The 14,766-nt window shown below is 45.1% G+C and overlaps 1 protein-coding gene across 2 annotated transcripts in view; it reads left to right on the top strand.

Annotated features, from left to right (window-relative positions):
• The window catches only part of LOC140396157 (uncharacterized), a 193,012-nt gene that overhangs the window by 136,380 nt on the left and 41,866 nt on the right, over positions 1–14,766 (top strand). For both annotated transcript variants that reach the window (XM_072484403.1, XM_072484393.1), the window contains exons 9-10: positions 8,367–8,646; positions 14,065–14,227. In XM_072484403.1, the coding sequence (XP_072340504.1) occupies positions 8,367–8,646; positions 14,065–14,227 (443 nt within the window). The remainder of the gene's footprint in view (positions 1–8,366; positions 8,647–14,064; positions 14,228–14,766) is intronic.

The raw sequence follows: 14,766 nt of genomic DNA, 5'->3' as shown, positions 1-14,766 counted from the left end.
ATGCCCCTCATTATTTTATAGACCTCTATAAGATCACCCCTAAGCCTCCTACGCTCCAGGGAAAAAAGTCCCAGTCTACCCAGCCTCTCCTTATAACTCAAACCATCAAGTCCCGGCAACATCCTAGTAAATCTTTTCTGCACTCTTTCCAGTTTAATAATATCCTTTCTATAATAGGGTGACCAGAACTGCACACAGTATTCCAAGTGTGGCCGTACCAATGTCATGTACAACTTCAACAAGACGTCCCAACTCCTGTATTCAATGTTCTGACCAATGAAACCAAGCATGCCGAATGCCTTCTTCACCACCCTGTCCACCTGCGACTCCACCTTCAAGGAGCTATGAACCTGTACTCCTAGATCTCTTTGTTCTATAACTCTCCCCAACGCCATACCATTAACTGAGTAGGTCCTGGCCTGATTCGATCTGCCAAAATGCGTCACCTCACATTTATCTAAATTAAACTCCATTTGCCATTCGTCAGCCCACTGGCCTAATTGATCAAGTTCCTGTTGCAATCCTAGATAACCTTCTTCACTATCCACTGTGCCACCAATCTTGGTGTCATCTGCAAACTTACTAACCATGCCTCCTAAATTCTCATCCAAATCATTAATATAAATCACAAATAACAAATGACCCAGCACCGATCCCTGAGGCACACCACTGGTCACAGGCCTCCAGTTTGAAAAACAACCCTCTACAACCACCCTCTGTCTTCTGTCGTCCAGCCAATTTTGAATCCAATTGGCAACCTCACCCTGGATCCCGTGAGCTTTAACCTTCTGCAACAACCTACCATGCGGTACCTTGTCAAAGGCTTTGCTAAAGTCCATGTAGACAACGTCTACTGCACTGCCCTCATCTACCTTCTTGGTCACCCCCTCAAAAAACTCAATCAAATTTGTGAGACATGATTTTCCACGCACAAAGCCATGCTGACTGCCCCGAATCAGTCCTTGTCTCTCTAAATGCTTGTAGATCCTGTCTCTCAGAATACCTTCTAGCAACTTACCTTCTACAGACGTTAGGCTCACCGGTCTGTAGTTCCCAGGCTTTTCCCTGCTGCCCTTCTTAAACAAGGGCACAACATTCGCCACTCTCCAATCTTCAGGCACCTCACCTGTGGCTGCCGATGATTCAAATATCTCTGTTAGGGGACCCGCAATTTCCTCCCTAGCCTCCCACAACATCCTGGGATACATTTCATCAGGTCCCGGGGATTTATCTACCTTGATGCGCTTTAAGACTTCTAGCACCTCCTCCTCTGTAATATGCACACTTCTCAAGACATCACTATTTATTTCCCTTAGTTTCCTAACATCCATGCCTTTCTCCACCGTGAATACCGATGAGAAATATTCATTCAGGATCTCACCCAACTCTTGTGGCTCTGCACATAGATGTCCTTGTTGATCCTTAAGAGGCCCTACTCTGTCCCTAGTTACTCTTTTCCCCTTTATGTATCTGTAGAATCTCTTTGGATTCTCCTTTGCATTATTTGCCAAAGCAATTTCATGTCCCCTTTTTGCCCTCCTGATTTCCCTCTTAACTCTATTTCGACAATCTCTATACTCTTCAAGGGATCCACTTGATCCCAGTTGTTTATGTATATCATATGCCTCCTTCTTCTTTTTGACCAGAGTCTCAATATCTCGAGTCATCCAGGGTTCCCTACTTCTACCAGCCTTGCCCTTCACTCTAAAGGGAATGTGCTTACCCTGCACCCTGGTTAACACATTTTTAAAAGCCTCCCATTTACCAGCCGTCCCTTTGCCTGCCAACAGTCTCCCCCAATCTACCTCTGAAAGTTCCTGTCTGATACCATCAAAATTTGCCTTGCCCCAATTAAGAATTTTAACTCTTGGGCCAGACCTATCATTCTCCATAGCTATCTTAAAACTAATGGAGTTATGGTCACTTGTCCCAAAGTGATCCCTCACTAACACTTCTGTCACTTGCCCTTCCTTATTTCCCAAGACGAGGTCAAGTTTTGCCCCCTCTCTAGTCGGTCCATCCACATACTGAATGAGAAATTCCTCCTGAATACACTCAACAAATTTCCCTCCATCCAAGCCCCTAATGCTATGGCTGTCCCAGTCAATGTTGGGAAAGTTAAAGTCCCCTACTATTACCACCCTATTTTTCTTGCAGCTATCTGTAATCTCCTTACATATTTGCTCCTCAATTTCCCGCTGACTATTTGGGGGCCTGTAGTACAGTCCTATCAAGGTGATCTCTCCCTTCTTATTTTTCAGTTCCACCCATATAGACTCAGTGGGCGAACCCTCGGATATATCCCCTCTAAGTACTGCCGTAATGTTCTCCCTAATCAAAAACGCCACTCCCCCTCCTCTCTTACCTCCTGTTCTATCCTTTCTATAGCATCTGTACCCCGGAACATTGAGCTGCCAGTCCTGCCCCTCCCTTAGCCATGTTTCATTCATAGCTATAATATCCCAGGCCCCTTGCATTGAAATAAATGCAGTTTAATGTAGACTTTCCTTGCTCTCTGCCCTGCTTTCTCTGGTCATGCTTTACACACTTCCTGCCTTTTGTTTTCGTCCCCACTGACTTCCTACATCGGTTCCCATCCCCCTGCCACATTAGTTTAAACCCTCCCCAACTGCACTAGCAAACACACCCCCGAGAACATTGGTTCCGGTCCCACCCAGATGCAGACCGTCCGATTTGTACAGGTCCCACCTCCCCCAGAACCGGTCCCAATGTCCCAGGAATTTGAATCCCTCCCTCTTGCACCATCTCTCAAGCCACGTATTCATCCTAGCTATCCTGTCATTCCTACTCTGACTATCACGTGGCACTGGTAGCAATCCTGAGATTACTACCTTTGAGGTCCTACTTTTTAGTTAAATTCCTAACTCCCTAAATTCAGCTTGTAGGACCTCATCCCGTTTTTTACCTATATCGTTGGTGCCTATATGCACCACGACAGCTGGCTGTTCACCCTCCCCCTCCAGAATGCCCTGCAGCCGCTCCGAGACATCCTTGACCCTTGCACCAGGGAGGCAACATACCAACCTGGATTCTCGTTTGCGTCCGCAGAAACGCCTGTCTATTCCCCTTACAATTGAATCCCCTATCACTATAGCTCTGCCACTCTTTTTCCTGCCCTTCTGTGCAGCAGAGCCAGCCATGGTGCCATGAACCTGGCTGTTGCCACCTTCCCCTGGTGAGCCATCTCCCCCAACAGTTTCCAAAACGGTAAATCTGTTTTGGAGGGAGATGACGGCAGGGGATCCCTGCACTGCCTTCCTACTCTTCCTCTGTCTGTTGGTCACCCATTCCCTATCTGCCTCAGTAATTTTAATCTGCGGTGTGACCAACTCACTGAATGTGCTATCCACAACTTCCTCAGCATCGCGGATGCTCCAAAGTGAATCCATCCGCAGCTCCAGAGCCGTCAAGCGGTCTAACAGGAGCTGCAGTTGGACACACCTCTTGCAGATGAAGGAGTCAGGGACACCAGAAGGGTCCCTGACTTGCCACATCTCACAAGAGGAGCATGACATGGGTCTGAGCTCTCCTGCCATGACTTAAACCTGAAGTTAAATTTGAACTACACTACACAGCTAAGAGAAAGTCAAAGAGAGAGAAATCACTTACCAGTCACAAGCCAATCACTTACCTGCTGGCTGTGATGTAATTGCTCCCGAGACTCTTTCACAGGTCTGCTTCTCTGCACCTCCTTAAAATGAGCACCAAATTCCCTTAACTAGTTAATTAATTTACTTAACTAATTGGATTTTTTTTTTTTTTTGGAAACTCACCCCCAAACACCAAAAAACACAGCCCTCACTCACCTCTTACCCGAACTCAGCCTTACCCAAACTCAGATACACTCTGTTTGCCTCCAGCACTCTGTTTCTAAAGGCATTTCAGTCACACCCTTTGTATCCTTCCTGATTTACAGTCAGCCAATAGGCCTGCTCCCGAAACTGATCTCCCAAAACTAACAGCTGACCTGCAAGGTAAGGAAGTTGTTAAGCAGTACTTACCTCACCCAGGCCGCGACCTTTTAAACTGTCCGCTCTGTTCGGGGCCGAGATTGGTCCAGGGTCACCAAGGCTACTCGTGGCACCAGTTGAATATTCTCTTCGGGCGGTGTGTGGTCAGCCGAGCTGGGGTCCTGGGGGCCCATCCAAGATGGCGGTGCCCATTGGTCGCACATGGCCGGGGGTGCATAAAATGGAGGCGCCCATCCATCGCAGGTGGCGTTCGCGGGACAAGATGGCGGCGCCCGCAGGCCGCACGTGGCCCTGGAGGAGGAAGATGGCGGTGCCCGCTGGCCGCACGCGGACCGTGGAGAGGGTTGTGGTGGCGGTCCGCATTCACCACAGGAGACTGCTGCGACCGCCCGGGCCTGGCATACTGCCACGAAGTGGCCCTTTTTACCGCATCCCTTGCAGGTGGATGCGGGGGCTGGATAGCGCTGTCGGGGGTGCTTGGTGTAGCACCATCGATCACACACTAGGCGAGACGTAGAGAACTTCAATCGAAGCTTTATTGCGAAGACTTGTTCCCCAGCAGCTCAGTCACAGAATGCAGCTGTTGGGAGAAACCGGGTTCTTATACCCTGCCTATCTGGGTGGAGCCCAGTAGGTGGCAGATCCAATCAGGACCCAGCATCTGTCCTCCAATAGCTCCTCGGCATTCATGGTGTACCATATTACCCCTAATACATACCACCACACTTGACCTGCCCGCAAATATAGCAGCGGGGACCCCCCGGGGTTGCCAGGCCGTCTTGCAGCACAAGCTTGTGGGGGGATGGGAGATGTCTCTGGGTCGGCCGCAGGGGGGTTCCATGCTGCCCAGGGGACTGCCACGCGGTCGGGGACGTAAGCGCGGGCGTTTCGGGAGGCCACATCCAGGGAGCTGGCAAGGGCCCGTGCCTCCTTGAGGCCTAGAGTATCTTTCTCTAGCAATCGCTGGCGGAGTTGGGAGGACAGCATACCTGCAACGAAAGCGTCCCGGATCAAAAGTTCTGTGTGGTCGCTCGCCGAAACCTGCAGTTTCTCCCTAACACCAGGAGCGCACGGTAGAATTCTTCCAGCGATTCCCCAGTGACATGTCGCCTCGTCGCGAGCAGATGTCAAGCGTAGACCTGGTTTACCGGGCGAATATAATGTCCTTTCAGCAGCTCCATTGCTGCATCGAAGTCGTCCGCGTCCTCGATGAGGGTGTAAATTTCTGGGCTCACCCTCGAGTGCAGGGCTTGCCGTTTCTGTTCTCCCGTGGGTGTGTTTTCGGCCATTTTGAGGTATCCGTTAAAACATGCCAGCCAGTGCTTGAAGGTTGCCGCTGAGTTTGCCACGTGGGGGCTGAGTTGCAGACACTCCGGCTTGATTCGGAGCTCCATTCTTTAAAATCTAGCGTATTAAATTGATGCACAATCAATAACCGCAGAAACGAGATTGGAGACAATTGACGGCTTTAATACGCTAGATGTTTCCCCTAGCAGCGCAGGTACAGAAGGAAGCTGCTGGGGCAGCACGGGCTCTTATACCCCGCCTTTCAAGGCGGAGCTAACATGCAAGCTTATCCAATGGAACAAGTACATTCTCCACCAATGGTATTCCGGCATTACTAGCTACCGTAATCCTCCTAACACAGATTACCACATGCCCCCCCCATCATATCTGGATGGATGCCATACTGAAAATGCGCCCAACATCACACATCCACCATTAAGAAAGAATGTGGACCTCTTGAAAGGTAATATGGATCTCCAGGAACACCCTTGAGGCTAGAAGATAGACCTCCTCGGTGACTCTCAATCTGGAAGATCCAATTGTAGATGCCCCCCCCCCTCCCCCCCCCCCTACCCACTGCTGTGATGTTTTAGCATTTGGATTGCTGGTGGCCTCCATCCGAACTCCAGAAATTGTTCAGGTAGGTCCTAATTTCTGGACGTCACAATGTTCCAGACGTGTTCTATGCCGGCATGTTTTCCCGCTGATGTTGCAGAGAATCGGTAGTGGCTGAAAGATTCCAGTCAGGCCTTCATCTGCATCCCAGTAACGGGATACAAATCAGTCTTATGCCGTCCTCCAGCGGGATTCCTGGTGGGCTCCAGTGCAAGATCATGTCGGAAATTCACATCAGTGCAAAACCAAATTTTGGACTTCTGCTGAATTCTTCACCCCCTACACTCCCCTACCTACCTTTGAACTCACCAGTGGGGCCAAGCGAGAATTCTGGCCATTGCTTTATCCTGGAAGGAGCCCAAAGCCATCACCACCTTCACAGCCATTGGCTGTGTGGTCTACCTTGTTTTGAGGCTGCAAGTCAGGCTGCAACAGATAGTCAATTTCAATGAGCACTTTCTTACAGATGGGGAGATATTGAACACAATATTCTGAGCTGAGATTGACGTACGGGAATTGCTTTCTGAAGATCTTTGGTGAATATAGCTTCTGGCTGAGAGCCAATTCCCCCATCCTCCTCTTCCAGCAGCTTGTCCTTCTCTGTCTCTTTCTGCCCATTCTCTAATTGTACTGCAAATGAAAGTGGTTCAATTCCACTTCACCCACATGTGGAAGCAAGCAGCCCGAGCAGAACTCAAAGTGCAAACCAAGACCGTCACCACATTCACACCACTCCCTGTAAACTTACCTAACTTTAATCAATAATACAAACCAGCAAACACTTTCATTAACTCAGTAGCAGCAAGCAGAAATCAATCAGCAACTAACCTGAAAGTAGTTGCTGCCCCATTTAACCAGCATTGATATCAGATACCCTCATGCTGAATACACATTAGCTGTGCAAGGTTCACAGACTGTTAACTGGAGTGTTTAAGTTGAAGTTAGCACTGCTGTGTGAAATCCGTATTAGACGTGAACTAATATGATGATCTGCCTGCTCTGCATACTTTCTGCGTTACTCCCTGCACTTCTACTAATGTGTTCACCAAATTGGCATCCAGCTCAAGAATTATGCATGTCATAGATATGATTTTGCAATGCTGAAAATCTTGGAGCAGGAGTAGACCATACGACCCATCGAGGATGCTCCCCTATTCAGTCTTGGGGGCTTTAACTCCACTTCCCCGCTCATTCCCCATATCCCTTAATACCCTGAGAGACCAAAGGTCTGTCTATTCCAGCCTTAAATGTATTTAATGATGGAACATCCACAGCCGCCTCTAGGTTAGAGAATTTCAAAGATTCACAACCCTTTGAGTGAAGAAATTTCTCCTCATCTCATCCTAAATGATCGGCCCCTTTATCCTGAACTGTGTTTTAGATTCTCCGACCAGTGGAAACAATCTCTCAGCATCTTCCCGATCAAAGCCCTTCAGAATCTTGTAGATCGCTTTTCATTCTTCTAAACTCCAGAGAATATAAACCCAATTTATTCAGCCTCTCATCTTAGGATGACCCTCTCGTCCCATGGACCAATTTAGTTAACATTCTCTGTACCGCCTCTACTGCAAGTAAGACTTGAAAGAGTAGACATAGTGCCAAAAATATGGGTGCAACTGAATTTTACAGAAGTTTTGTTGATTAATTTTTTTTGAATAGAAAAGCAACACATGATGCAAACAATACTTATGAGGGAGTGGCACTGGGTAAATTGCTCCTTTGGAGAGCCACAGTCACACAGGTTCAAAGCACTCATTGTGAAGGGGGGTGGGGAGGGAGGAGGACCTCCGCATCGGCCTGCTCCTGTGCTGAGCCAAGCTAGCTATCAATAGGTCTAGGTAGCGGGCAGTCGAGGTGGCCAACCATCCCAACTGTCTGCCCCTCTTCCGCGGCTAAGTTCACTGCCAGGCGTCACTGGAAAGAGAGCACTTGGTGTCTTCCGGCACAATGGAGGCCTTCCATGCCTGGTGCACACCGTGGGGACTGGGGTGTTTCATTGATCCCTTCAAATCACATTTTGTTTTGACGGTTGAAGTTTCTTTTGAGATTCCATTTACTTTGATGCAGTATCCCTTTAAAGAGCTGCATTTTAATTTATCCCTCATTTTGTTGATTTAGTTTATTTGATTAACCAAATGAAGGACAAGGGGTCCTTCTGTGCTGTAACAAAGGAAACCCCCAAAGACTCCTTGTAAGAACTTCTCTTCATGTCATTTAAGATTATTAGCAATAAAGATGACGTGTACCAGTAAGATTTTTACACTTTAGGTTTCGGCATGAGGAAAATGACTACATGGCACAGGCCACAGGACAACCCGAGGCAAATTACAGCATGGCTTTTATTATAAGAATACTAAATGGAAATACGAAAAGGGTTTTTTGCGAGGGGCAGTGCAAAGAAATGGAACATATCGTATGTATTCACAAATTTCTGCTTCACTTGACTGCAGTGTTATTTTCACTTCAATAAAGGTGAACAAGAATCAGAATCTCCACATCTGGGCTCAGTGATTGAAGCATCAAGCAGTGACTCTGTGTCCACCGGAACTACAAGACTATCGCAACTGGAAGATATCAGGCAACATCTGCAGTCACTGGAAGAAAATTACCGGGAACTGTTCACCCTTCTTTCGAGGGAGAGTGGGACTGTACCAGTGCGTCGGAAGTTACTGCATTGGCAGAAAGGACAAAGTCCTGTGAAAAATGGCAAACTATTAGCACAGCTTACATCACAGCGACAGAAGGATCTTTGGTATTTATCCAAGAAGAGATAGTTGAGTAGATGAATTGAAAAAAGTAACACATTTCTAAATATTGACACCTCATAATGAAATGTCAATAATATAATCCACCCTTTAATTATTTTGCGTCAACGTAACAAATGAAAAGGATTGACAGCGATTATAACATCCCTATTAATAATATCAATTTATGCCAAGGCTTTTATAGGAATTACTAACCATGCAGCACTGACGTCAAGGGATCCTGAAAATGTTTTATTCATAACTTTATGAACCTAAATAAGCAAATCACAATGCCAAATTTTCAGGTTTAATCTTGTCATATTTTCATTTATTGGTGGAGTAGTCACAGCACACCATATTAGACTAGCTCATTCTCCACGCCAGAAACATCAAGACAATCTTTTAGATAACAATTCAGGGCAGTATTGAGTGAAGTTGCAATAATGGACATTGAAAGAGAAAGAATTTGCATGTATAACACACCCTTTCACAAATGCAAAATATCCCAACGTTCTCCAGAGGTAATTAATGATTTTGAAAATATAATTGCTGTAGTATTGTTTGGAAATATGACAGTTGGATTGTGTCCAACACTTTCCCACAAACTGCAATGGTGTGTCCTCTGCTGACCTCTATCCATTGCTTTGGGATATCTTAAATTCACCTGAGAAAACTGACAGGATCTTGCCTTTTTTGGCTGAGATATTAGGTTGTGGCCTGAACAGTCCAACAACACTCTTCAAAGAGTCCAACAATTATCTTTCCACCAACCAATATTGTGAAAATCAGATTACCTGTTCATTTATCTCATTGTCTTTTATTGTAATTTGCTGAACATAGATTGGTGGCTGTACCTCAAAAAATACTTAATTGGCTGAGAAGAATTCTGGGGCAAGAATGCAATTTCTATTTATGTTGTGAATGAACATTATAAGATGCTTTGTCGCAAATTGCTAAGTATGGACCCACATCCTCTACAGGTCAGAGGACAGTAAAAGAACTGTGCAGATTCATGGCACTAATCCATTTTACCAAAAAGCAATAACCCTTTCGCAACTTCAACCAAAAGGAGACTTTCAAAGTGATGTCCATTTTATGTTATAGGTGGTAACATTTTACCTTAAAGTTGCCATGGCATTTAGTACATTTGGCAGCATTTAGGTTTCACCTACAATTGTGGTTTTGCTCATTTGATTCTCTAACTAATTAAAAAGAAGATTTAAATAGAATAGGAGCTTGTGTTTATAATGAATCATTTTTATACAACCAATAATTATAAACTAAACGCGTTCCAAAGACAAAAATAAAGACTTTCTGGAATAAATTGTATAGACACTATGAAGGTTGGAATAAACAGGGTAACATGGAGGTCAAATAGTGCAGTTACTGGTATACTTTACCATGGCAGTCTCTGCACTACAATCTGCTTCTATCTCAACCAATCTGCTTCTATCTCAAGACACAGCCCAGGACCCAGTTGGTTGGTTGAGCATACACTGAAGTGTGCAGACTTTCACCAACTTGCTAACATTGTCAAAGCATGCAGTGGTAATAATTATCTACCCCCACTCCAGGGTGAATTTGATGGAATTTCAGCTGCATAGCATTCAATTGTTGAAACTTATCACCTACAATTTGGTGTCAACTGCAAACAGAACAAGCTTTATTTTTGCTCAGTGTTCAACTCCTTTTTCTATGCACTGTAAACAGCAATAGCCCCAGTATCGGTGGCACTTTCTGATCATCTTGGACACATGATAAGGATCTACATAAGAATAGCAGGTAGTTCATGTGTTCTGTGTTAGCAGATACACAGAATTAGGTTTTGAAGAGATAAGTATAAAACGAGAAACTGATTTTCAAAGTAACGGATTAATTGGTGCAAACAGTGCAATCATTCTCAGAATGTGGGTTTTCAACATTCAGCATTGAATTAATTTTAAAATAGTCTCCTCATTTTCATCAAATAAACAATAAAAGAAAAAACAAACAAAACAAATACAACAACAATCCCCCAACAAAAACAGCACCACATTCACTATACCGACCAAAACATCCACCCATACATTCCAGGTAAAAAACAAAAATTAGCAGCCAATCAGTAAACAGTGCAATCAACGACAATAATAACCCCAATCTCCACACCCTCCCTCCCCTAATGTTCGATGGCAACCAATTCCCGAAAGTGCATAATAAACAGTCCCCATGAAATGTAGAACCCTTCCTTCATCCCCCTCAGCTCAAATCTCACCTTCTCGAGAGTCAGAAATTCAAACAGATCCCCCCCGCCAAACCGAGGCACAGGGTGGAGAAGCTGACCTCCACCCCAACAGGACCCGCCTCCGGGCAATCAGTGAGGCGAAGGCTACAATATCCGTCCCCGCACCCGCCTGCAGCTCAGGCCAGTCCGACACACCGAAAATGGCTTCTTGGGGCTCTGGTTCCAAGTTTGCATGCATTACCCCTGAGATGACACTGAAAACCTCCCTCCAATACTTCTGCTTCGGACGGGACCAAAACATATGTACTTGGTTAGCGGGGCCCCCTCCCACAATGCTCACATATGTCCTCCACTCCCTATTCAGCATTGAATTAATGCTATTAGAATGTCACTCGTAGCTTTATGGTAGAATTGTCACCACATAGTCAGTAGACTGTGGCTTCAAATCCCATTCCAGCGACTTGGGCACGCAATCTAAGCTGGGACTTCAGTACAGTACTGTGGAAGTACTGCATTGCCAGCACTGCCATCTTTTGGATGCGATTTTAAATGTCTGCGCTCATCAGTATTTTAATATAGAACAGGAGAGATAACCCTGACCTGGCCCATGTAGCACCCAAAATCTAAAATTCGATTATCTGGGCCATTATCACATTCTGGGACCTTGCTTGGTGTAAATTGGCTTCTGCATATCATACATTAAAGCTGTGACTACACATTAAAAATGCTTCACTGGCTGTAAGGCAACTTATGGCTTCCTGAGGTGCTATGTAAATGCAAATATTGTTTTCTTATAGTCTGATTGGTTGTACTCCGATACCAATAACCATTGTTGCACCTACTTACCAATAAGTGTTAGGAGCTATCTTCACTGAATTTGGGGACCTCACTCTCTTGTGTCATCCCTGAGCCTGTCCAGATGTGCAACCAGAGCAATGAATAATTATGTAAACAGGCTGACTCAGAAAACTGTGCTAATAGTACGTTACCATTCTGACAAGATTTGTATCAGAACAAAGAACAAAGAAACTTACAGCACAGGAACAGGCCCTTCGGCCCTCCCAGCCTGTGCCGATCCAGATCCTTTATCTAAACCTGTCGCCTATTTTCCAAGGATCTACTTCCCTCTGTTCCCTGCCTGTTCATATATCTGTCTAGATGCACCTTAAATGATGCTATCATGCCCGCCTCTACCACCTCCGCTGGCAAAGCGTTCCAGGCACCCACCACCCTCTGCGTAAAAAACTTTCCACGCACATCTCCCTTAAACTTTCCCCCTCTCACCTTGAAATCATGGCCCCTTGTAATTGACACCCCCACTCTTGGAAAATACTTGTTGCTATCCATACCTCTCATAATTTTGTAGACCTCAATCAGGTCCCCCCTCAACCTCCGTCTTTCCAACAAAAACAATCCTAATCTGCTCAACCTTTCTTCATACCTAGCACCCCCCATACCAGGCAACATCCTGGTGAACCTCCTCTGCACCCTCTCTAAAGCATCCACATCCTTCTGGTAATGTGGCGACCAGAACTGCACGCAGTATTCCAAATGTGGCCTAACCAACTCTTGTACTCAGTACCCCGTCCGATGAAGGCAAGCATGCTGTATGCCTTCTTGACCACTCTATCGACCTGCATTGCCACCTTCAGGGTACATTGGACCTGAACTCCCAGATTTCTCTGTACATCAATTTTCCCCAGGACTCTTCCATTGACCGTATAGTCCGCTCTTGAATTGGATCTTCCAAAATGCATCACCTCGCATTTGCCTGGATTGAACTCCTTCTGCCATTTCTCTGCCCCACTCTCCAATCTATTTATATTTTGCTGTATTCTCTGACAGTCCCCCTCACTATCTGCAACTCCACCAATCTTAGTATCATCTGCAAACGTGCTAATCAGACCACCTATACCTTTGTCCAGATCATTTATGTGTTTCACAAACAACAGTGGTCCGAGCACGGATCCCTGTGGAACACCACTAGTCACCCTTCTCCATTTTGAGACACTCCCTTCCACCACTACTCTGTCTCCTGTTGCCCAGCCAGTTCTTTATCCATCTAGCACACCCTGAACCCCATGCGACTTCACTTTTTCCATCAACCTGCCATGGGAAACTTTATCAAATGCCTTACTGAAGTCCATGTATATGACATCTACAGCCCTTCCCTCATCAATTAACTTTATCACTTCCTCAAAGAATTCTTTTAGGTTTGTAAGCCATGAGTTCTTTACTATTTAAATCAGGCTGGTGTAATCAGCCTGATCCTCTTTACTTTCATTGGTCTCATGTTAAACTCTGAGTCAGATCTACAATACTTTCTTGTTGTCTTAATTAATAACAGTCTTTGTATGGTTCATTAACTAATTATTGTGTCCAAGGTCCTGGTTGGACATCTATTGCACACTTTCACAGATTCTAATATGCCCCTGGTAAATTGAAATCTCTAAATGACTGCATGTTTCTAAAAACACTTGCTGGCCTAAATCTCCGGTCGTTGGAGTTGTCTTTTCCCGCCGGCAGCATACTCCCACCTACGGATTTCCGGGCAGCGTGGTGTGGTTTCAATGGGAAATCCCACTGACAAGCGGCAGGAGTAGAGAATCCCGCAGCCAGCAAATAGCACATGGTCGAGAAACACAAGGCTGGGGGACCAAAGAATCCAGCCCCCGATATCTGCCTACAAAGTATTTGGTCCACTTCCTCCTCACCTGGCATCCAATAACCAATATGCTGAGCTAATTTCCTTCTTCACATCCCTGTCCACTGGATTTCCATCTTATCCACATACGAACTAGATAATACACTCCATGATATATAAGAAGCAAAACTGATTTTCTATCCTTACAAAGCCTATATCAAACCTTCCTCACTAGCCAGTGTTAACCTGTTTCAGTCATAAGACTTATTTGTAATTTCAAGGCATTAGTTTGATCGCTCTCTTGCTCTATTGTAGATTTATTTATCATGTCAGCATTTGGTCACGTCTTTACAGTCTACACATTTATCTGCCAAGATCTTTTTTCGGTTGTTGTCTGTTCATTAAATCAATAATGTAATTGTGTTTTTATTTTATAATGTAACACATCCATCTGCGAGCAATAACATGGCATTTAAAAGCTTCTTAGAAAATTGTGATTATTGCTTCTTGCAGGTTTCAACTGATTTGTGTCCATTTATTTGTGTGTTTGCTGCTTTATAGTACAGTGCAAAGGAGGTTTGCTCATCTGGAAGCTCACATACTTCTACTGACTCGAAACATAGCTCGTTTGGCTGATGAAATTGGCTCCCAGATGTCCTTGCTACAGAAAATACATTCATTGCAACAGGAAGTACAGAAGACAAAGCATGTTTACAATAAAGCGGTGGGTATCTGTTCATTCCTCAGATGCTAGAAAAGAGTTTAAAAAATAATTTAAACTTATTTAAATAATTAAATAATTAATTATTAATTAAATTATATTTTGGTAGTTTCTGAGATGTTAAAGGAGAATTGGGTCAATTACAAGAGGGTAATACCCATATATCCACATGTTGGGGGAAGAATGAGTCTGAGCTCAATACAGATTTATTTCCAATCCTGCCATGCCAAGACATAGGGTGCGATTCCGCAAACTCCCGAGAGTCCAAAAATGGAATTTGTGCCGATGACATTTTCCATCGCAATGTTCCCAGGCCCTCCCCGATGACATGATCAGGTTCATACCCAGGAAGCATGAGCACAAGACTTTGGGAAGTGCACACATGGAATACTGTGTTCAGTTCTGGCCACCCTATTATGGGAAGGATATTGTTAAACTAGAAAGAGTGCAGAAGAGATTTACGAGGGTGCTACCAGGACTTGATGGTCTGAGTTATCAGGAGAGGCTGGATAGACTGGGACTTTTTTCCCTGCAGCATAGGC

The sequence above is a fragment of the Scyliorhinus torazame genome, chromosome 2, assembly GCF_047496885.1.
Source record: "Scyliorhinus torazame isolate Kashiwa2021f chromosome 2, sScyTor2.1, whole genome shotgun sequence".
NCBI classification, from domain to species: domain Eukaryota; kingdom Metazoa; phylum Chordata; class Chondrichthyes; order Carcharhiniformes; family Scyliorhinidae; genus Scyliorhinus; species Scyliorhinus torazame.
This window is presented reverse-complemented; position numbering and strand designations above follow the sequence as displayed.